The sequence below is a fragment of the Cydia pomonella genome, chromosome 5 (genome assembly GCF_033807575.1).
Source record: "Cydia pomonella isolate Wapato2018A chromosome 5, ilCydPomo1, whole genome shotgun sequence".
Classification (NCBI taxonomy): Eukaryota; Metazoa; Arthropoda; class Insecta; order Lepidoptera; family Tortricidae; genus Cydia; species Cydia pomonella.
Window position 1 is genome coordinate 11,322,192 of NC_084707.1, and position 24,505 is coordinate 11,346,696.

Below are 24,505 nucleotides of genomic sequence, written 5' to 3' on the forward strand. Positions count from 1 at the left end.
TTTGGTAGTAGAGCTGTTGGATGGTGACAGGTATCTGCTGAAGGCTCTTAACTCTAATAGAACATACAAATACGCACATGATCGCGTGCGGGCCATGCCTGAGTGCTATGTTCCTTTAGAGTTAAACGCTGGGTTAGAAATCCCTATTGACCAAGTTGAGACAGAATGTGCCGATGACGGCGATGGTGAGTAACTTTATTACGTACAATATCTTTGCTTACTATGATTTCACTAATGGTCTCTGTAATGACAATGACTCGCCTGTGTGGCATTGGTGCGCCTGTGTGGCATTGACGAGCCTGTGTGGCATTGACGAGCCTGTGTGGCATTGACGAGCCTGTGTGGCATTGACGAGCCTGTGTGGCAATGGTTCGCCTTTGTGGTACTGACTACTTAGCCTGTGTGGCATTAATGACCCTATACTGTGTGTATGCTTATAACTGTGTGTGTCATCCTGATCTCTATATGGTACTCATGATATATGGTACTCATGACCTTGTGTAATGACGGGCCTGTGTGGCACGAGTTTAACTTTATTTCTTGTGTGGCATATGATGGTCAGGGTGACCGAGTAGATCGTAGTGTAAACCACTATTTATTACTCGTTTGCAGATACTGAAGATGAGACAGCTGCAGCACACGAGGACGTGTGAATATGCAGGACGGCCGTGACGGCGCGCCGTTTGATATTGCGCCAGCACTTGTCCCTATCTTTGAATTACTTGCAAATGATTGTTATTTAGTTGTTTGTTTTGATTAATAATAGCACGTAAAATCATGGTAAACGATGTTAGTAGTTAAATGTTGGTATTAATGGTGGGTATTCTCTAAACTAACTTGTTGTGATTGGTTAAACGTCAAAATATCGTGGTTGATTGAGTGTCATATTGACAGTTGACAGCTAATTGTTTGTTTTGATTGCTTAAACGTCAAAATGTCAAGATTGTTGATTATTATAAAAATTAGGGTACCTTTGAAATTATGTTGACATTGATAGTTATGAAAAGTTGAAGGTAGCATTAAAATAGGAGCGGGTTTCCCCCCGAATAGGGTAGCAAGATGGCGCCGACCGGTCGGCAGCCGTCATTCTGTTGATAGCTGCGCACGGCGGTGCACGTGTTCTAACCTATTGGCTCCTAATCTAATTTTATCGTGTCAATGGTATTGTAGTTTAATCTAAAGTTTATTTAAATAAAATCAGTGATCCGTAAACGTGTAGAACGTGCTTTTATTTCCGCGTTTTCTCCATCCTTATACGACAATGGCTGATAACGATGAAAGCGATGATGCCAACACTCGTGATGTGTCACTAAATGTTGACAAACGTTCCGCCGAGCCTCCTGATGCTTCTTCATATATATATAATTGGTTAATAGTACCTATGTAGTACTAGCTAGTAGCAACGCCCACAATCTTTCTGCTTTATCTTAAGGTTGACTGGCAGAGAATGCCTTTTGGCATTAAGTCCGTCTTTTGTACGATTACTTTTCCTTTGTGCAATATGGTTTAAATAAATGCCTTCCCGTTTTTTTGACAGATAGATGGACAAAGGAGTGACCCTATAAGTGTACCTTAGACTTTAGAGGTCTTTATTATTTTTGAGGTATGAACTTCAAAATAATATTTTTGAAAACCCGAATTCATTTTTAAATGCCTATCCTACGACACTGCGCGGGTTGCAGTAAAATAACTCATCTCCAAGCACGTGTACGGTGTTTTTTATTTAACAATTGTATTCACCCAACAGATTACAGCATCCAAATAACACTGAGTTAAGCCGAGGATAAACAAACAAGATTCAAGATTCAAAATGTTCTTTATTCAAGTAGGCTTAGCAGCAAGCACTTATGAATTGTCATAAATACATAAGTAAGATAAGTGAGGTATATAAGGCCCATCTTAATTTAAACTGAAATGTAAAACTTACTCAATTACCTAAATTAAGTAAGCGGAAATTTTGAAAAGTTGTACCGCTATTTTAGACCACAATACGGCTGCCAAAAATTTAGTTAGCAATCTTGAGGCCTTACTGGGACCCTATAGATGTAAATCCTGAGTGACTATCGCTCGATAGAAAAAAGCCACAAACATAGGTCTAAATTGCGCTTTAAAAATTTGTAACTAATTTGCACAGAGAAAATAAGGCTTCTAATAATCGTCAATATTAAGGGAAGGGAAGGGAATGTAGGAAAGGAATTTAAGGGAACTTATTGATTACTTTTTAGGTTTCCGTACATTAAAATGAAAAAGCGGAACCCGTATAGGATCACTTTCTTGTCCGTCCGTCCGTCTGTCTGTCTGTCAAGACCCTTTTTCTCAGGAACGCGTAGAGGTATCAAGCTGGAATTTATATCAAATACTTAGGTCTACTGTCCCTTGGAGCTGTGAAAAAATCAAACTTCTAAGCCGACGAAATCAAAAGATACAGCAGTTTATGCCACAAATTTCCGCAAATGTTCGATACTCGCAACGGAATCAAAACCTACAGGGTAATTCCCGTGAACTCAGAATCTTGAAATTTGTTACGAAGCAACGTCTTATAGCACTATATAGGATATTTACTATGTACTCGTATTCATTAAAATTGGTATAATATATGGGTCAGTTGTAATTGTTCCACAATATAACACTGAAAAACATATGACATTCATAGTAATAGAGTTTAAATAATAAAGTAAATGATTATTTCAAATTTCCGTGCCTAGAAAACGAGGAAAATATTATACCAAAAAAATAAACCGTACTATCAACTAAGTAATTTTAATTCCTCTTCCTTCACAATGACGCTCGTTTGCACAAGCAGAGCCTTAAGGTGGGATTCCACACATTATTGGCGGCTGCTCGAACAATTTTTCTTTGCATATAGCGATATTATTTTCAGGAAACAATACCTGTTGGCTATTGAAGCTATAAAAATATTTAAAAATAATGTAGTAAAGCCTATTATTGGAAAACCTGGTTGACTACGAAACCCCGTAAAATAAAAGACCTTGAGCTCTAATTTATAATTAATTGGTGCCGTTGCCACCGTGACTGTGGCCAAAAAATTATGGCGCCTGTCGTCAGTGCTGGAGATGTGGGTTTCATCTAGGAAACATGAGATTTTATTTATTTACTTATTAGAAATTCTGCCGTCTCGGACAGAATGAATAAATGTTACGAATACGACTATTATTCATTTTCTGTGCGGTGAGAGATATACTAGGTGCCTAGACCTAACGTAAAAGGGAAGTATAAAATAAAAACGCTATTCAATACTATAATTTTAATAAAGTATAAATCAAATGTACATTTGTAATGTATCATTTAAAATTTGAAAGTCTATGGGTACAACAACGTGTACTTAATGCTTATAATTTTTTTTTTACAATTAATTCTAAATATAGTAATGTACAAATTTCAAAAAGCAAGTAACTATTCATCTACTTAAATGAACTTTACTTTTATCAGGTCCTGTGAATACAAAAAAATTATAAATACAGAAAAATACTATAACCCCGTGAGATTAAAGCGATCCGATCTCCCAATACGGCAACATTGGGCAGCTACTGCATAGTTTTGCCAGTGGGGAGACACTAGAGCGTTCGGACATTCTCGGCTCTGTTCGGCTCAGCATTGCTCCGAGCAATTAAGGTTGCCACAACCACAGATAAGATAATGACTTGAATTTTAACTACCCTAAATAGCCATAAGGCATAGTGTCATATATTAGAAAGAGACAGCATGATTTGTCCCTGAATCGCTGTCAAACTTCGGTTTTTAGGAAGTGTCATCTCTGTACGGTAGTATTATTATTTATTCTGTGATTTTGCCAGAGAAACTGGGTTCCTATCCTTATTTTCTTGGATAAAAACAAAAGTGTCGGTCACTGGTGCCACTACGTTAGGTGGCAAATAAAATGGATACTTAATTAATTGCCATTATAATTAGCCTTGTTTATGGGCATTTTAAGTACCTAGATGTATGTACCTAGAGTCGAACCAACTCTGTATGATACTTGCAATGACAAAGTTAGCTCAGACCGAGTATAGATTTTTTTTCATAAATATCCACTCCTTTTGCGTTATACTCGTATTGTAGGGAAGAAAAGCTTCGCGATCCTAATGAAATAACGGTACTACCTTTCTATAAAATTTCCAATTCGGGAGAAAACGGTTTCCACTAACAAAATTTTAACAAATCACTTTTTGATTTTGATGTCGATCGCTTCAGCATAATATATTCTAGTATTATAGGTTTCGCTTTAAAAAATTACAAATTTTGAAAAAAAAAAGAAAAGTCTATAAACCTAGTGCTTCATTGTGTTAATAACATACAACAAAAAAAACATGGAGAATGGAAAATATTTAGAAGTGAAAAAACATTTTCTCTTTTTGTATAGACGAGTACGTGGTATAATTCTCTCTTACCTCAGAATCACGAGGAATACTGATATAAAAAGAAATGATAAAAATATCCAAAAAGAAATCGTTAGGCCAGACTGTCATAAAATTGATTATATTTTTGTTTGAAAAACTAGGTATATAATTTTTTATTCATTAGAACCGTGTTTTTGAGTCAAACAACCCAAAAGTTGATATTTTTGCGAAAATAGTAATTGATACAGTGTATTTGGAAATCCTCCTTATTTCGTATCAGTAACAATTAAGCGTCTAACTTAATCTTTGTTACTGAATTTTGCCACATAAATAAAAAATGGAGAATTAAAAACGCTTGCGAATAACTAAATCTTGCATTTGCAATTATTAATTACATAGATATTTGTTTCGGCTCGCGAAAGTCTATATTGATTAAAGCTCACGATTTACACATTATTACAACCCAGCGACGTAACAGCAAATGTTGCACGATATAACAAAAGTAATTCTCAAATTAATATTATATTAGACACGATTAGATGCCGTTAGTCGTAACAACCACCTACTTAAAATAGTTCTTGATTAGTGACCTTTTTGTATAATCATTACTATGTATATTAAAATCTAGTAAATGACACTTTTATGTTTATGTTTGATAATTAATAGCAGAGGTATTTCTTGTAATGAGATCCGAGGACCGAAACGGCGTCAGGGATTGTTTGCTGGATGTAACTCTGAAACAACGGATTAGTAATTTTAATACATTAGACGACCAATAGAATGTTTTATACTGTCTTGATAACTTTTTCTTTCATTCTGTCTTTACAAAAACTCTACTCGTTGTACTAACTTATGATAGTTATGATTCCTAATAAAAAAACTGTCAAAAAATATTAAAGTCTAAATCCATAGACTATATGTTTTAGTAAAGAATACTATGATAAATTGCAGGTGTATACGTGTAGAGTGAGTTGATAGATACATCATTCAGTTAAAAATAATAGATACCCTCAGGAGCAACCCTCGAGTCCTGTGAAAGTAAAATCGGTCCTAAAAGAGTCGTTAGCCCCGACCCTAAAGTCGACGTTATTAGTATTGCAATAACGATGATATTTGAATGTTGCTCCGCAATCCTCCTGTCTTGGGCGCTGCTATCCTCCCACAGAGAATCTGTAGCGACGCGAACCAATACAGCCTGAAAAAATATTATCGTTCAGGGTATATCATTAATTTACAATATTATATACATTTGAATGTATTTGAATCTTAATATTAACAGCCTGTAGGCACGGAAACGGAAGAATACAACAAGTTTTTATGACCGATTGCTGTATAGGGTCACCTGTTCAACAGTTAACCACCTAATATTCAAAGCATCACACCGCGTAATAGGTCAATCAGAGCCAACTTTTTTCTACTTTTACCGAAAGGTAAGTTATCTGACTACAATTTGGCATTTAAGAATATTTCGTATACTTAACAGTTCATGAAAAAGTCATGTTTTAAAAAAAAATGGGAAATGGCTAACTGTGTCCACCCCCTAGTACACTATTAACCGGGGGGGTATGCTACAATTAACCATGGCGTACACAGTTAATCACTCAATATGAATAATTATTTATTTTGAAATAATAACCCCATTCGTTATAATATTTGGCTTTTATTTTGAAATAAAGGGTACATTCGACAAAATCAACAAAAAAACATAATCTTCTTACGTTAGTTAGGAACAAAATAAAGTGTTTATGAATTCAACAATTTAACTTAAAGTTTTGAAACATTAATGATATCAAAAGCGTTTTTTATTATAATTATATCAATATGAGTGAGTTTTGACTTCTTAAATATAAAATTAGAACTAACTTATACGCTTAATAGGACATACGACTATGGAGATCCATTTAGTTTCATTATAATCTTCTTATTAATTATTGGCACGTAATCAGTCTCAAATCAGTGTTTTAAAACACTAATAAGCCTCATATTTATAATAATTGGCCTTTATAAACTTATTAATCAAGAAACATATAGCACTGACAGCTGAAGAGATCCAATAGTTTCATTATAATCTAACTACTAATTATTTATTGGCACAAAGTTCACTTTGATATGTCGTAATTGAATTTGCGTTAAAGATTTAGGTTGAAGTAGCCTGCAATACTATGTTTTGTTGATTCTTAAGGTCTAGTCCGTCCGTAAGTAGGACTTTTTTCTATGACACTGATTTGAGACTGACTTTGTGCCAATAAATAATTAGTAGTTAGATTATAATGAAACTATTTGGATCTCTTTAGCTGTCAGTGCTATATGTTTGTTGATTAATAAGTTTATAAAGGCCAATTATTATAAATATGAGGCTTATTAGTATTTTAAAACACTGATTTGAGACTGATTACGTGCCAATAATTAATAAGAAGATTATAATGAAACTAAATGGATTAAATGAAAAGGACATTTGTCTGCGGCTGCTGCCCATAATTTTTAGATCAGGCAATATATATTTAATATCCCGTACTCGAATACCCGCATTGTCAGGTACCAAAGGCTCGCAAAATGTTTGGTGCGTCTTATTTTTAAGCCTCAAAAAGCTTACAAAGAAATCGGAATCATCATCGTTGTCATCGATTTTTTCTAAAATTTTTGCCACGTAATAGACAAAGGTTTTCTTCAATGGAAATAAGACTAGCACGAATTCATTTTCCTTTGGATCTCGAGGTATTGGTTCAAAGTTCCCATCCAGTACTACTTCCCCCGCATTCTATAGCCTTTTTCATGTCATCTGCGGAATGGCCTCCTTTCTTTCGTTCTGGTTGCTTACTACGCCCCATCTAAAAAATAAATTAAATCAAAATTGAAAAACGCAGCAAACAAATAAAGCTTTACAAATAATTGGGGTATGGTACACAATTAATCTCATGCGGTACACAATTAACCATAGTTAGTACACAGTTAACCATGGTCAACTGTAGAACGTACCGTTTTGGTTAATTGTAGACCACCCCACTCCCGAAGCCGTTACGCAAACCTCATTTTTAAATGAGCGTCACTACGCACACAAGTACTTTACCAGATGGAACATATTTAGTTAGTCTACACAACGAACATATAAGCATCTATGTGATGCTAAGCTAAAACGAGTAAAGAGAAAAAGTACTCACGTTGTTTTTCACGTGTCTTCATTAAAAAAACACAAAATCGTTCTTCACACAACCGGCGCGCACGCTAGCTCGCGGCAAACTGGGGACGGGGGAGAGGGGCTATTCCGTCATTCATCGCGCGGCGCTGCACGAAGTGGCAACATCGCGTTTGCAAATTATAGCGATGGTTAACTGTGTCCACATGGTTAACTGTTGAACAGGAGACCCTACTTTGTATCATTGATAAGTACGGAAGTCAATCTGACAGACTATTACATTCGGGAGTAAAAAATGAGGTGATATCTTTATAGTTTATTGTTGCTTACACAATTTCTAAGATAGATAGATAGAAGATAGAATAAGTACTCTTAAAGAAAAAAAACAATTGATAAAGATATTAGTTTCTCTTAAAACATACTTTTTATTGAAAAAATAAAATTTAATGTTAATAAGATCATGTTCGTTCTTTAAAAGTGGAAGAGATTATAATCGCCTTATTTCGCTAGAGAAATATGCATTAGCAATGTGGATTCTAGATTAGGTAACTATACTAAAGTTTACTGGTCTTGGTTGGTATAAGAATAGTATATTTTCTAAAAAAAACTAAACTTTTATCTTGGGCCCAACCCCGAAATCGCGAAAAAAAATTTGTCTGTTTCATACATTTTGGCTGTCTGACCTTGGTATTTTGTATGGGAGAGTAAATTTTTTTCGCCATTTCGGGGTTGGTTCCATAGTAAAAGTTGCTCAGTATGACCTATATTCACCCCGTAAATCATTGCAGGTGACTAAATAAGCACCCTGTATATGTGGCTCTGGCAGGTTTAAAAAAGACAATTTAAAATTTGGGACTTGAAGTCGCTCAAATATTTTGTGACCAAAATTTAAGCTTGTAAGACTTATTTTATTAGACGTGTTTCGATTTTGATATCAGTTGATCGGTTAGAGAATTTATGACGGAATGGCATTTTAAGCAATATTACCATTAGTGCAGAGCTATTACAGGAAATACCTGACCACAAGCATATCAGTATGTCTCAGGCTTCTAATGCTGCATAGTTGTTATGGATTGAAAGGTCAAATTATATTATTAGCGTACTTGCAGACGTGGATAAACCGTTTTGCAAAAGGCTGAGCTCCGAGTAAGGAGCCGGTGCCGCATTTAGGGAACCGCGACGATAACGCCGAGGCGCTGTCTTAAGTCCGTCCTCAACCCTGCGCAATGCGGTTGTAGTTACGCGTCCTCATCTTTCCTTATACAATTTACACAGCTTACACTTGAGGCCTCCTATACAAAATTGGTTTTTATAGTTTAAGCGAGAAAATGAAAGATGTTATTGCTGCTGCTGCTGCATGCAGTTTTTGTTATTTCTTGCCCAACAACACCTACCGTCAAACTAGCCAGTTTTGTCTCCAGAGGTATCTTTGGCCTACATTTTTTTTAAATAGGTTTATGACAACTTTACAAATGTATAACATTATAATTATCCGTATAAAAAATATATTAGTGACATCATTTTCAACAAACATATAACTTAACTCGAGAATTTTTTGTGAGTTCAAATGAAGGGTGAATTTTGAAGCATGTATAAAAAATGGAGAACCCATTGATTAATATTTCCGGGTTTCTGTTATTTATAATACATGAAGCGTAAATTATTCATATTATGGTTTACTAAAAAGGCCTAAAATCACAACGGTGGGCAATTTAACCCAGTAATTTACAAACCAACAAACAAACATGTTTGAAGGGAACGCTAAGATTAGGAACGCGAAGATTACCCTTGTAAGGTCCGACCGAGAACGCTTTTTCTGTCTCGGCCGAGACCGAGACCGAGAGTGAGATTCAATGGGATTCTCGGTCGAGACCGAGACCGAGACCTATATTATAGAAAAAAAAATACGAATTTTGCACTAAAAATGTTTTTTATGATCAAAATTCGACGATTTATCAGAAAAAAGTTATCATAATCAATTCGTAGCGCTATTGAATAGTATTTTTAGGGTTCCGTGGCCATAATGGCAAAAATGGAACCCTTATAGTTGTGCGTTGTGCGTATGTTACAGCGATTTTACTCATAAATTATACGACATATTGGCAAATTTGGAACGTAGGTGTAGATTTATTATGCTAGTCACTTTTTAGTTTAGAAAAAAAAATGTAAAATATATTTTCAAATATAATAATATACTCCATATAAAAGTAAATAAAAGTTAAAAAAAAAAACATATGGGTCATCATTAGATAAGTCTTTAAAATGCATAAAGGTGGCTAAAAAGGTTTTATTATTAAGTAAATACTTTTGGAAATAATCGCTCCAAAAAAATAGTGTGATCCCCTCTAACTTTTGAACCGGGAGAGCAAAATCATTTAAAAATAGCTTAACAATAAAGCTTAATAAGCAAATATTTTTTCAGGATAATTATTTATTTTGAATGTGTTCAATTAAAGAGTTATAAAAAAGCTGATCTTTTTATTAAAACGACGAAAGTGCCTCTAACATACGTTATTTTGCTTGTACGGCTTTTTTGTATTATGTGAAGGTCCGGAACCTTCCATTATGCGTGGTCCATCATGCACTTAGCCGGTTTTTTCAGTAATAATCAAAATAAAGAATTCTATATTGTAACCCAAAAATCCGTCACAGGTGTCGTTTTGTACTTACCTACTGCTTTGCTTCTTTTTCCCGTTAACACAAATATATTTTTTAAACCAATTAAAATCATAAAAAACGTCACACCAACCGGGCGATGCAACCAACCAAGGCTTAAACCCCGGATTTCGTGCGCGAAAAATTCAAATTCACCAATGATAACTCATTGCCTAGTCTCGGTCTCGGCAAGAATCTCGGCCCATTTTAGCCGAGAGCCGAGACCGAGATTTCGGCTCGATTTTTGACCGAGAATGCCGAGACCGAGACCGCGACCGAGATCTCGGTCGGACCTTATACCCTTGTCTTAAAATGACTCTTGTTTCAATGTCTTACGAGTTGCATTTCCTTAGAAAATAGGAAACTTGGTTAAAAGTAGGTAAAACCCAGCAAAAGGAAGTTCGAAGTGAATTAAACTGAAGTCCGTTGGACGCTCGGCGGTTTAACCCGCACTAGTTAATGAATAAGATCGCTTAAAAGTTATATTAGGATGGTGACAAGGCCGGCGCGGCGGCGGCGGCGGCGGCGGGAGCGGGCGGGGCATCACTTGACTATGATTAATGACTTGCACATGTAACTAACGGACCGTTTACCATGCAAATATTGGCCGATCGATTTCCTGAAAACACCCGATTATTGTTAAATATTTATAGGAACATTATCCGTCATGTTTTAGAAGGAAAGTCAAAAGAACTATACTTTTTGTGTCTATTATACGAGTATTAAAGCCGCTTTTAAAAGGATAAACAACATTTTTCAATTTTTTATTAGTCTTGCACCAATACTTTTACTCAAAAATATATTAACGCGTCACGTGAAAGAGAAATAAGGACATGTAAATATATTTTTGGGACGTTGGCTTGTAAAGATGTTTGTGCTCTCAATCTCGACCGTACTGTTACTTTGTACTTCCTTATAAATTGTTAAGTTAACAGGGGTGTTAAACTAGAAGTAATTGTAGTTTAATTACATCCGACTTATATAAACCCACCTCAAAGATATCTAAAGAAATTGTACGACTTCAAATAGATGAAACATGAGAAAGCAAAGATCCTGGTTATCTCTTAATTCGTAAAACACTTAATAAATGTTAAATAAATATATATTTCAACATACATAGTATGCGGGTGGAGCGATGAGTAATAAGTACGATATTTGATAGTTATATTAATGAATATATTATATCACCTCAACGATAGCTTTGGGTATCCAAGTGACCGCCACAAACAGGCTCTCCTTCACTGACAACTCTCCGGCAAGGGCTACCAGGAATGCCGTCAGTAACCGCAAAAACAGAGCCAAGAAAATGCAGGAAACTATTCGCCCGAATTCTTCTATGGTTATTTGTGACACCTGCATCAAATATCTTAATTAGATCAAGTACAAATTTTTTTTTTGAATAACATTACTTATATGTATTATGACCGCCGTTCGAATATATGAATGTGGCAAAAAGCAAGGCCTGAAAATAACTCGACGTAATGTATTGATTAATGATTTTCACACATGGGGCGGAATGTGACCCATTAAAAGCAAAGAGAGGCAGCGCTCCATGGATGCTTTCGAGATGTGGTGTTTGAAGTGTACTTATTGCTGGAAAAACCATGTTCTAAAATAAGTACTGATAGGGCTGTCTTCAATCTACGAGCCACGTTTCTTGAGCTACTTCAGCTGTTTACTGGGAATATGAGATAAAAGTTGGAAAGTTTATTGAAGATTTATTGGAAAAAAAAGTATTAAATAACCTATATGTATGATGCTCATTTATACAACGATCACCATTATGAGTGGTGTTCTAAATAAAACAGCAAGTATTCCGTTCTATTCAAGTTACTGTTATCTAAATTTGTGTTATCCAATCAGTAAGCGTAAACTGAAAGTTTTTAGAATACTAGTTCGGAGAGAAAACTGTTATTTATTAAAATCCGGATTAAAATACGTGCTCATTCAGACCACGTGTATAAATTTTTATAAAAATTGAATTACCCTGAAACGCATACGGCTTATTCTTCGAAACGGCCCGATTCAAACATTACATATGATGTATTAAGGTACGTCAAATATAAGGTCTAAATACGATATGGATCGGATATCTTAGTGTCAAAAGTGATATTTCTTCAAACAAAAACGCCTTAAAGTGCTTAAAATAAATTAAAATTCGAATCGGGTCGTAAGTCTTTTTGGTATGGCGATGTTGGATCCTTAGAAGATTTTCATGGAATTCGTGCAGTACCCATCGAGATAAAAGTTGTAATTTTTATCGATTAACATAATATATATGTACCTAGTGCTGAATTGTCAATTGAAGATTCATAACCGTAGGTGTAATAATTAAGTAACCAATACTTGTTTTATTGTGACATTTTCGCAAATCTTTAAAAAAAAGTGTCATTTATTATTGTACGTGTGCAAGTGTTATTATATACTTCTCTTGTGTACACTTGAAATTTTATTGTATTATGAAATAGAGATGTGGCCTCGCTCTGCATTTTCTATTGCATGTACAACGGGGACTGCTCCGAGGAATTGTTCGGATTAATCCCTGCCGCTTCTTTTTGCCATCGCCTTACGCGACAACATTTCCATCAACTGTGCGTTTTTCCAGGAACTTTCTGCCTCGCACTGCTAAACTATGGAATGAACTGTCGCCTGCTGTATTTCCGGACCGATACGACCTTCAAACCTTCGAGAAAAGAGCGTACTCCCATCTTAAAACCCGGCAACGCACTTACAACCCCTCTGGTGTTGCAGGTGTCCATGGGCGGCGGTAATCGCTTACCATCAGGTGATTCGTCTGCTCGTTTGTCTCCTCTACCATAAAAAAATCATCGAGAAGTAACACACTGACTGCTTTGATTTTTTTAATGGCCAAGTTGATCAATTTACTTTTTTTGTTTGATATTTTTATTAGTTAGGTATTTTTTATGCTTATTCATGATTTTAAGACGATATGGTATTTTTAAATTCAAAAAGAAGTATGGAAGTTAGCACAACAGAACAATATACAGGGTGTTTATTTAGTCACCTGCAATAATTTACGGGGGTCATATTGTGACCATATTTTACTATGGGACCAAAGGGAGAAAAAAAAATACTTTACCATAGAAAATGTCAAGGTCAGACAGCCAAAATGTATGAAACAGCCATTTTTTTTCTCGATTTCGGGGTTGGTTCCATTGTAAAAGTTGCTCAGTATGACCTATATATTCACCCCGTAAATTATTGCGGGTGACTAAATAAAAACCCTGTATGTGTCTCCAGAATAGGACATACAATGAATTATTTGTGAGATTTCCTAGACAACTTAAATATTTCAACCAGTTTTTCAATTTGTGTTTCTAAAATCAAACTGTAGTAGGTAATTTTTTTCATGATGTTAAATGCGGTAACCCGCAAGCAACGCAGTTGGTGCTGCCATTGAATAGGATCCAACTGATGGTGGTGGTTACAGATAAAAATAAACCTTATAGGACTTAAATTAACATCCATATGATGTATTAAATTGTTGTCCATAATATTTGCAGAACAAGGATTGCAGCTTGTGGCTAGTTTTGGTTGGTAACCATTTTTTTTTTTCATTAAAAACTGATCGGCGATTGGCTCAAGTCACACCTGATGGAAAGTGAAGATAGGGCCTAAAATGGAGCTCACCGGTTCAGTAGGCTACTAATATAATATTCACTCTTGGTTTAAAGAGACCGAGGTCATATTTATCAGGGAATACAGAAGGTGGGAGCGCATTCCATTCTTTAGCTGTACGTACCAAAAAAGAGGAGGCAAACCGTTTAGTGCGAACAAATGGAATGTTTACCACGAACGGGTGCATTCGCTCCCCACGCCTGGATGCCCGATGATGGAAAGGGGAAGGTGGGATCAGATCATGCAGTTCCTGTGCGCACTCCCCGAAATGTATCCTATAGAACACCGATAGGCTAGCGACTCGACGGCGATGCTCAAGACTCTGTAATTTTGACTTGATAGATGGGTTATCGCCAAAAAGTCTATGAGCCCGGTGCTCTATCGACTCCAGGGCCGCCAGCTGATATTTGGCGGAACCGTCCCATAGGTATCAGCAGTATTCCATGCTCGAGCGGACCTGTGCTTGGTATAGGGAGAGAAGCTGATTCGGCGTGAAATACCGCCTCACCTTAAATAGGACACCAAGTTTTTTGGCGGCAGTTTTTGCCCTGGACTCAATAGTCAACCCGAATTTAAGTTCGATTTTAGACTTAGACCAAGAAGCTCTAAAATGTTAGTCACGGGAAGGGACACATTTCGGAAAGTGGGAGCCAAGGTGAACTGGCTCCGTTTTGCGGTGAAAAGACACGCCTGGGTTTTGGTGGCGTTGAATCCGACCAAGTTGGCTTCGCCCCATTCAGCCACGGCGTCCAAGGACAGATTCAATCGTTCCACCATGGTCTCCTTGAGGATCTTGATGTCACCTTCACTGGCCCTCGCATCAGAGAGGTATCTCTCCGCAACCGTGCTGTCATCTGCGTACCCAAAGATGCCGGGCTTGAGCAGATCGTTGATGTGCAGCGGAAAGAGAGTTGCGGAGAGGACTGAGCCCTGAGGTACCCCGGCATTAATAGCCAAAATATCAGACGAGCATCCGTCTAGGACAACTCGAATAGATCGGTCCCTCAGGTAGTCAGTGATCCAGGAGCGCAGGCCAGACGAGATCCCATACGCGGAGAGCTTGCTTATTAGGCTGTCGTGCCAAACTCTGTCAAAGGCCTTGGAAATGTCGAGGGACACGGCGATAGCCTCACCCTGTCTCTAGATGGCCTTGCCCCATAGGTGGGTGGCATAAATCAGAAGGTCCCCAGTTGTCCTGTTCCGACGAAAGCCGTATTGCCGATCACTGAGGAGATCGTTACCTTCGAGATATGTCAGGAGCTTGGTGTTCACGTTCAGTACACGCTCCATAATCTTGCAGAGTATGGAGGTGATCGCGATAGGCCGATAATTAGACGGGTCAGCACGACTACCTTTCTTAGGTACAGGCTGTACGTTTGCAAGCTTCCACGACTCGGGGACTTGACCCGACCTCAGGGAAAGACGATACAGGCGTGTGTTTTAATGACTGAAAGACAACACGTATTTTCCTATTAAGCTTAGAATAAATTTAAAAGTGGAAAAATTACTGTCTTGGGTGAGACTTGAACTCACGGCCTCTGGATCGATACTCCAGCGCTCTGCCATCTGAGCCACCAAGACCTGATCCAGAGGAAAAATTTTCCACCATATGGGTCTAGGGAACCCTAGCGACATCTACCGTAAGAACGTTATACTTCTTAGACGGCTACCGGAGTTCCAAGTCATATTGGAAATTCACGAGTAACGATGTGCTACCCATACTAAATTAATTTTTAACAAGCAGAAACGTCTGCGAACGATGCTATTAAGCTTAAAATAAATAAAATAAAATATATAAATATATGAATATTTTCCTATTTCTAATAATAATAACATTTTTTGTTAGTGGATAAATTCTTTGTTTGTGTAGGCCTCTATTTGCATATTCAAATACCCCTACTTTGCAATCAAAATAGATACAGGGACAGAGAATGTGTTAATACCCGCCCAGGGTGCTTTTCTTACATTGTCTCCGGATAGTCTTTGAGAGGACACGACAAGACCGACGTAAAAAATTTGGATAACAATATCGCAAAACCCCATAGTCTCGAGATTTGAGGAGTCGTATAAGTAGAATATTGCCGTTTCATTGAAAAATCTGTAATTATCAGCAAGATACTAGAATGCAAAGCAATCCTTATTTCAAAATATTATAAAATCCGTCTAAGTGCGAGTTGGACTTTTACCTCGAATATTCCATACCAACACACAATTTCTTATATGTTGTTGTGCACTTTATTTTTTTATTATAATTCTTTCCTACCGTTGTCCCGGCATATTGCCGCGGCTCATGGGAGCCTGAGGTCCGCTTGATAACTAATCCCAAGATTTGGCGTAGGCACTAGTTTTTACGAAAGCGACAGCCATCTATCTGACCTTCCAACCCAGAGGGTAAAACTAGGCCTTGTTGGCATTAGTCCGGTTTCCTCACGATGTTTTCCTTCATCGAAATGCGACTGGTAAATATCAAATGATATTTCGTACGTAAGTTCCGAAAAACTCATTGGTACGAGCCGGGGTTTGAACCCGCGACTTCCGGATTGAAAGTCGCACGCTCTTACCGCTAGGCCACCAGCGCTTATTTTTTTATTATAATTATGACGATTTTATTGTTTCACCATCATATACGCAAAATAAAAACAACAATAAAATCAGTAACTTTTATGGGGCTCCCTATTGTTTTTAATTTAATTTATTTGTTGTTATAGTGACAATAGATAAAATAAGGGTTTCCTTGTACCTTTTTGGTACGGAACCCTAAAAATACGCTCGAGTTATAGTGCTCACTGACATACAGAGAGATGGACGGACAGACGGATCTCGTAAGGTTAGTAATAGAGTTCAGATTGTGTGTATTAAAAACGATATAGCCACTCTGACGCACCGTATTGCTATGATGGTGGCATATAAACACCAAGAGCGCCAATCCATCTACGAGGATATTTATGATTAAATAAGTTATAATTAGTAAAGAATATTACCTCCAAGTAGTAGCCACTGAGAGTGAAGAGCATTGGCTCGAGGACTCGCCAGAGGAGCTTGTATACTTCCGATACGGGGTTGTTGTTGATTGGCCAGCCGCGCCGATTCCACCGTGTTGCTGCGGTGACGGCGCATACCATGATGGCCACTCCAGCTAGAGAATATTTATAAGGGTAAAATTAACGTATAAAGATTCTAAAACAGATAAGTAATTCCTGATTTATACATTCACGATTTTAGCTCATTATTATACTACATTATATAAATACGACGTAATACATCGTTTAAAAATAAGTTTTAAACGTCGGAGGTAAATTTAAAACTTATTTTTATCATTAAGCCCCGTTGTAGTGAATAATAATGATTAGGGCTGCGTATGAAATCATTCCTAACATTAAAAAAAAAATGTAAAACGTGTTACACGTTCACACGTGCTTGCACTAATTCCTAAATTTTACTCAAAGTGCTACGTCGTTATTCGAGCTGATGAATTTCAATTCCATTTAAAACACTACAACGCCACATAAAACAGTAATAGCAAATACATTTCTCAATAGTCATCCAAGTGAATGTACAGTCGGGGTCAAAGATATATTTACAATTGAAAATTACAAAAATACCTTTACATTTAAATAAATTTACACACAGCATGTATTTGTCAACATGCTTACAACGCACATGTCAATGTGCCATAAACAATATTGTCAATGTGCCATAAATATGTTTACATTAAAAGTGACACATGAAACTTAACATTCAAGAGTAAATTTTTTTATGTACCTACACAATTTTGCTTTGTTATAATTTTATGGTTAATATACAATAAATTGTGTAGAAATATTTTTCATAATGTTCCAGGAAAGAAAATTGATACTACGTTTGTATGTAAAAGCGGTCGTCCATTATCCTATTTAACATTTTGATTTGTGATTTTAAGTAGTCATATTGCGTGTATTATTGATATAACCACTAACTTAAATGAGACGTAGTTTTAGTGATATGAAATGATTATGATAGAAAATTTAAATGTAACCAAATATTTGTCACAATATTTGTCATAACTTTTCTATGGGTGAAAGATTGCAAACATAACTTTGATACATTAAATGATAACATGAAACTGAAATGTGCGCTGTAAGGCCTGTAAGTATGTATGCCATCAAAATAAAAACTGTAACAAAAAACAATCTCCGTCAAAAAAAATTGGGATCTTGAAATTTTACACTTGGGGTGTAATTAAAGTTCTGGATTTGACTTTTAGTTTGTACGTACAGGCGATTTACTTTTCCAAAATTTTGTATGTTGGTAAATTTAATTCACGTGTGTAAATTTATTTATATGTAAAGATATTTTTGTAACTTTCAATTTTAAATACTATATCTTTGACCTTGACTCTACATATTCGCTATTCATGTATCCTGGTAATATTAATTAATCAAACTGCAATTGCTAAAGGAAGATCTATTGTAATTGCCATTTAATCCGATGCGGAAACGGCGTATTTATCGTTAAAACTAAGTTACACGAAAGTCTCATTATTATTATTTTTCTGTTAGAGTAGGTAAAGTAGCGGCAAATAATTTTTTTTTTCATTAACATTTGTATATTTTTTCTTACAATTAAAAAAAAAACGATTCTAGCGATTACAATGAAATTTATAAAACGCGTGTTAATCCAATACGGGCGAATATTTAAACGGTGGTTAATATAGGACCTAAAAGTATATTAAGATAAATATTGCTTTAATATACAAAGAAAATATTAACCATACAAAATAATTCGGCCCGCAATGTAAAGCAACACACAAGTTACGAGATACGAGGTTTTTATAGTACATTACGATACAAGTGCGAAAAATAGGAAATTCGAAACGAGTGGCGATAAATTAAAACACGACCGAAGGGAGTGTTTTAAATCGACACGAGTTGCGAATTACCTATTCGCACATGTATCGTACAACGTTTTACAGTACATATGGCCCTTTAAATGTTCGACACAGTAACGTAATATGCTACTTCTCGCACTAGTGCTATAAAGTAGCCCCATATGTGCTGTAAAAGCTTTTTACAGTAAGTAACTGCTACCAAGCGTTGACAGTAACTATGAAAAGCTCACATTTCGAAATGTCATGACATTTTATGTCTCGTAATGTTTGCAATAAACTGTTCGGTAAATTTTCTAAAAATATTTACGAGGTCATAATTCTTAACCAATGATTACACGGGTAAATTATATATCTGGTTTAATTTATCGTCCGTATTGGATTTACACACTGTATAGGGGCGTATGAAAAGGCAATTTTGATCAAATTAGGGTTCTTTTTTTTTCGTTTTCGCGGTAGCCCAATGGATATTAATATGGAAGTGATGCAATTTAATTTTTAAACCAAGGGCTTATGAGGGTGTAAATTCGATCCAAATTGGTTTTATTGTTAGTAAATTTGCTTTCGAGTGTTTTCAAATAAATAAATAAAATCGGCCAAGGGCATGTCGGGTCGTGCTCGGTGTAGGGTTTCGTAGTTACCATTCTATTAGAACAGGCCAAACGGTAGGTACATTATAAGCATAAGGGAGTACCTTCGCAGCGCTTTGTACGTATTTTTACTAAAGCTGGCCATACACACTAGTATGCCTTCATAGTTTTATCTGCTGCACAGGTAAAACGGAGCGTGTGTGGTATTCAACTGTGCAGTTTCCTATACAGTTTTACCTGTGCAGTTATACCCTAGTTAATACAATATCTTGACAAAACATCAGCAGAGAGTTCATTCCACAGCGAGAGCAAAAGACTAATTTTGCGCGTTCGAAATATTAAGATCGTTGCGTCTAGGCATAAGGTTGCCAGAGAGAGAAGAAATAAAGAGAAAGACGAAGAAATTTATAATGTAGGTAACTAGCAACCATACAAGTCGTTAAAAATTTCAACCCATTTTTGGAGCTTTAAATTTCTAGGTCCTATCTACAACGATTTGGGATGCACGTGAAAGTCATTGGAGACAGTTTGCCCTTCGGGCACCTGAAGAAACCTAATATAACGAACTTATCTTACCTATCTATTGGTTTAATGTTACGATAGGCCGCCGACATCTGTTTTGTATATTTGTTTTTTTTTTTTATATTGTCAAAAACTCTTTATCGCTAACTGTAATTGTCTTTGAGCAGCCATATTCTGCTCATCGTTGGAAATAAAATTCATAATTTGCATTATTAAATCACAGAGTTACTATGGCCATCTCCAGTCTTTCCTCCTCCAGGCCTTTTCAAGTTCAACAAAAGATTACTTATACAGGGTGTAATCGTAAATATAACAGATATCAGAAAATTTCCAACTGATATCGAAAGTGCGTTACCCAATGAGTAAAATTACATTAAAAACTTTTTTTGAATAGATGAAGTAATATTAAAAATACTAAGTTAAAACACTCCCATACATTTAGTATGACGACTTACAGCCTCAAAGAATGTCGAGTGTCGTAAGAGGTAAAACTGTTTGAGATTCGTTATTTGTACGAATACATTGTAATAAAATAATAAAACTACCGTTTATGAAATAATTACTCAAACATTTATTTTGAAATGAATAATTATTTTATTTACAACAGTTGCTCGATGTGACGTCCTTCTTGTGCGATACATACACGGGCCCTCCTAACTGTTTCTAAATGATGAAGAAATGATAATTAATTGATATGGAGTAAGTGGTTAACATAAGAAAATTCATGAATCATTTATTGATAACGGTGAAATGCCTCGGCCGTATAAACTAGTATTTGAATGAACGGCTTACCTACTAAATGTATGGAAGGGTTTGAAGTTTATATTTGGGATATTTCTGCTTTTATTTAAAAAAAGTGATGAATGTAATTTTACTCATTGGGTAACGCACTTTCGATATCAGTTGGAAGTTTTCTGATATCTGATATATTTACGGAATTATGGCCTGGCCACACTTAACGATTACACCCTGTATATAGTAATCTCCGCCATATTGACAATAAAAACTATTTACTTAACTATAGAACTTATTCGCAAAATTTCACGAGGATGGGTTGAGAAATGCGATTTGCAGAGAACATCCGGATATACGAAAACATTTATGCCCAAGCTAAACCACAGACCTTCGCTAACACTCGGTCAAAAAGTAGTGAGGTAAATTAAGTTCACATATGATGTCTTGAAGCAATGTTTGAAGTTTGGAATTCCCATATCTTATATAGGTATAATACTTACTCATTGTACATCCCGCGTGCACTAAAGTAAGCCTTTATATTATGGTTTTTTTAAATATTTAGGATGTCCTACCATGTTATAAACATGTAAATCTATAGGCCGACTTTTATATATTAATCTGTTTAAGGCAAAACAAGAATAATACTTGCTTTTATTATTCTTTTCTTGCAAAGCAAAATAAGCAAGCACGCAGGAGTACATACGTTTATCAGTACATGCAGTATCTAATGCATTTAAATAGATAGCAACTTGGAGCCGCCTTTTTCTTTTTATTTCTAGTAAAATGACTGCGACGTCGGTATCCTTTTAGCCCTCGGGCGCAAGGAAAGTGGAGAGATGCAGTTATCTTGCGGATAACGTACATAGATGTATAGTTGTACAGGGCGAAACCTGTAATAGGCGCAAATAATTGAAAGGAACTTAAAGCACGCACTTAATAAATAAATTATAGAAAAAATAAACACTGATCCATTTAGTCCATCCGTAAGCTCAATAAGGCTTGTGTTGTAAGTAGATACTTGACGACTATATTATTGAACGAGCGAAAGCGGAGGTCTCCGTATCAACTTGTCTACAGGTCGTATTTCTCAACCGATTTTCCTGAAACTTGGTGAGCAGGCCGCGTAGCCAACGTGAAAATCGCTTACGCTTCGTACGCGATCGAAACGCAACTGTCACTGCCGCACAAATATGGAAGAGTGATAGAGAGACATAAAGCATTTCGTTATCGAAGCGATAGCGATTGTCACCTTGGTTAGGCCGGCTGGTCCTATAATTACCTATATAGAATTATAGGGTTCGCTAGGTCTACAGCTTTACCCTCCCATAGAAAATGGATCAGCTGAAATGTATAAACAGCCAAGAATTTTTTTTCGCGATTTCGGGGTTGGTCCCAGAGTAAAAGTTGCTCAGTATAAGCCCAAAACCTCCCTGGCAACGGGAATGCACATGTTATTTGGCCACCTTGTATACATAGAGAACATCCTTAACTTAGGAACAAAGCTCTTATTACCAGGATTTGACCCTGGGAGTGTCATAATGCTTCGTAAATAGGGTAATTACCGACTAGGCTAGAAAACCGTTAAGGTGGTTCGATTAGGTTACCCAAAGCTTAAACCTCACTAGATGGCGCCACAATTGCAAATTTTGAGTTTTAATTTTTTTGTGGAGTAGTCTTGGTATTTCTATACTGTAAATTATGTTTAGCGCACTCATTAAATAAATATTGAACTATTACAACAAACATTGAACACTTCATTGTACAAAAACTACCCCTTAATGTCGACAGAATGTTTCTTGACTCTATTTCTAAGTATCACTCACACATTCAAACAGTCTTACTGGGATCCTTGTAGTAGACAATTTGGCACAGCGTGAGTAGGCTTCAATAGCGTTGCGGTATGTACGTGGAAATACATGCAAGAGGATGTGGGTTCGAAACTCATAATTTTTTTTTGTTATCAGTATTATCAAGTAGGTACCTATTATTAATAAATTATTTTATGAGAAATATGAGCGTTTTCCATAAAAATATTAAAAATCTGATTCTCACACATCATGATATTTTTGGGTTCTTCCAACTCAGAATCACTAGCATAATCAATCCTCGTGTTAAAAAAACCCGAAAATTTGTATTGAAATTTTAGTTTTACATTGAAATTTCTTTCACACTAAAATGTGACGTAATGGTATGGATATTTTAGGATATCTTTCTTTAATGCTAGGGTGGAGAAGAGTCTAAGTAGAATGAACCTAAGAAAGTCCAAATTTGTAAGTCAGATTTTCCGGTATTTTTTTCAAAAAAAAAACGCTGTTTTGTTCTAAAATTAAAGCAATCCCTTACTGCCCAGCCTTTAAAAAAGTAGGTACTATTTTACAGTAGAATTAAAACATTTTTTTTACGATACATTTAATTAAATTACAGTGAGTTACAAAATTGCATGGCCTTCTATTTATAACCATTATAAAAAGAAATAAGATATTTACCATGTTTGTTTATATTATTGATTTCCCGATATTTTGTCACAACTAGAAGTTTCACACAATGCCTAGAGATAGAAAATTATTTATTTATTTTATTTATTGACAATTTCATTCAACGGATCACATCATATCCAATTTATGTGTTTATGTATTGCATTGTTTTCTACCTAGTTGGTTATTAAATTCTGTTACTTCAATAATCTTTATCTACATAAAATATACCAACGAAAGTTTAATAAAGTATATATTAAAATGAAGTACACAAAATCAGGAATTACATATGACAATATCATTCAAAATCGCCTCCTCTGGCTTTGACACAGGCCCTCAAACGACGAGGCCAGTTATCAATAGCGGCACGCACGATTGTCATGTCTAATTCCGTCACTGTCTTAACTATGGCCCGTTTGAGGGAGTTAAGATTTGTGTGGGGTTTAGCACAGGCTTTCTCCTCAATAACCTGCTATATGGCATAATCCAGGGGGTTAAGGTCCGGGCTGGAGGACGGCCAGTCTTCGTGGGCAATAAAGTCAATTTTGTTCCTTCGAAACCAGGCTTGAGTTGTTTTTGCCTTATGTGCAGGAGCTGAGTCCTGTTCAAAGATCCATGGCTGGTTTTGAAATAGGGTGTGGCTTAAGGGCTTCACTATTGGTTCGAGAACGGTTTCCAGTTTCCGGTTTTCACACCTTTTTCACAGAAATGAATCTGTGTTAGCCCTGAGTATGACACACCCAAAATCATGTTTGGCGGGTGCCCACATTTGTGCAACGCAATAGGGTTGTTTCCATCTACAAATCTTAGGGCATAATTGTATCCCAAAAATTTTTTTGGATTATAAGAACATGTTAAACTACTTTTAGGGGACAATTTCATCAAACAATTTAAAATATCTTTTGGCACACGTCACGTGACCAAACTCGAAACGTCATTGAAGATTCTGATGACGTCACAACTCTCGGATTGACACTGTTGACAGTTAGGCGATTAACAACAAATGACAAATATCAGTTGACAGTTCGTATCTTCTATGTGTGTATGTAGTTATGTGTCAAACCATAAACTGTGACGTCACACAATTTTCAAAGAGCGTTTTGGGCGCGACACCATCTTTCAAAATATATTTTGTTAATTTAACATATTTAAAGTCGTTTTTAGTATAAAAGCTGAATTTTGAGGCAACTTTTAGTTAATATAGAAAGTAATACAAGCGTTTCAAAAAATTGGAATACGATTCTCTTTTAGGCCCCAATTCATTATAGATACGACGAGATAAGCGTTATGTGTGGTATATAATTATAACTCACAAATCCACCACATTATGTCATTTTTTATTTTTTCGGTAGCATTTGTTTTAACGGAAATAAAGAGGTTGCAAATCGAGTAACAGAACTTCAGAACAGATATCATTTGATATTTACCAGTCGCTTTTCGGTGAAGGAAAACATCGTGAGGAAACTGGATAAATCCCAACAAGGCTTAGTTTTACCCTCTGGGTCGGAAGGTCAGATGGCAGTGGCTTTCGTAAA

The 24,505-nt window shown here is 36.1% G+C and overlaps 1 protein-coding gene and 1 non-coding gene across 6 annotated transcripts in view; both read right to left on the reverse strand.

Annotated features, from left to right (window-relative positions):
• Positions 1-3,250: 3,250 nt before the first annotated feature.
• Positions 3,251-24,505, reverse strand: part of LOC133518274 (sodium/hydrogen exchanger 9B2-like) — a 34,571-nt gene continuing 13,316 nt past the window's right edge. For 2 of the 5 annotated variants that reach the window (XM_061851927.1, XM_061851928.1), the window contains exons 8-11: positions 16,767-16,921; positions 11,335-11,499; positions 5,367-5,553; positions 3,251-5,092 (exon numbers count right to left, since the gene is read on the reverse strand). In XM_061851927.1, coding sequence (XP_061707911.1) covers positions 5,067-5,092; positions 5,367-5,553; positions 11,335-11,499; positions 16,767-16,921 — 533 coding nt within the window. In that variant the 3' untranslated portion in view covers positions 3,251-5,066. Of the gene's footprint in view, positions 5,093-5,366; positions 5,554-10,161; positions 10,766-11,334; positions 11,500-16,766; positions 16,922-24,505 lie in introns of those variants that run through there. The other 3 variants (XR_009799454.1, XR_009799455.1, XM_061851929.1) reach the window with 3 other exon arrangements.
• Trnad-auc (transfer RNA aspartic acid (anticodon AUC)) lies at positions 15,294-15,366 on the reverse strand. The gene has a single exon. It is a non-coding gene; the product is annotated as a tRNA-Asp (tRNA).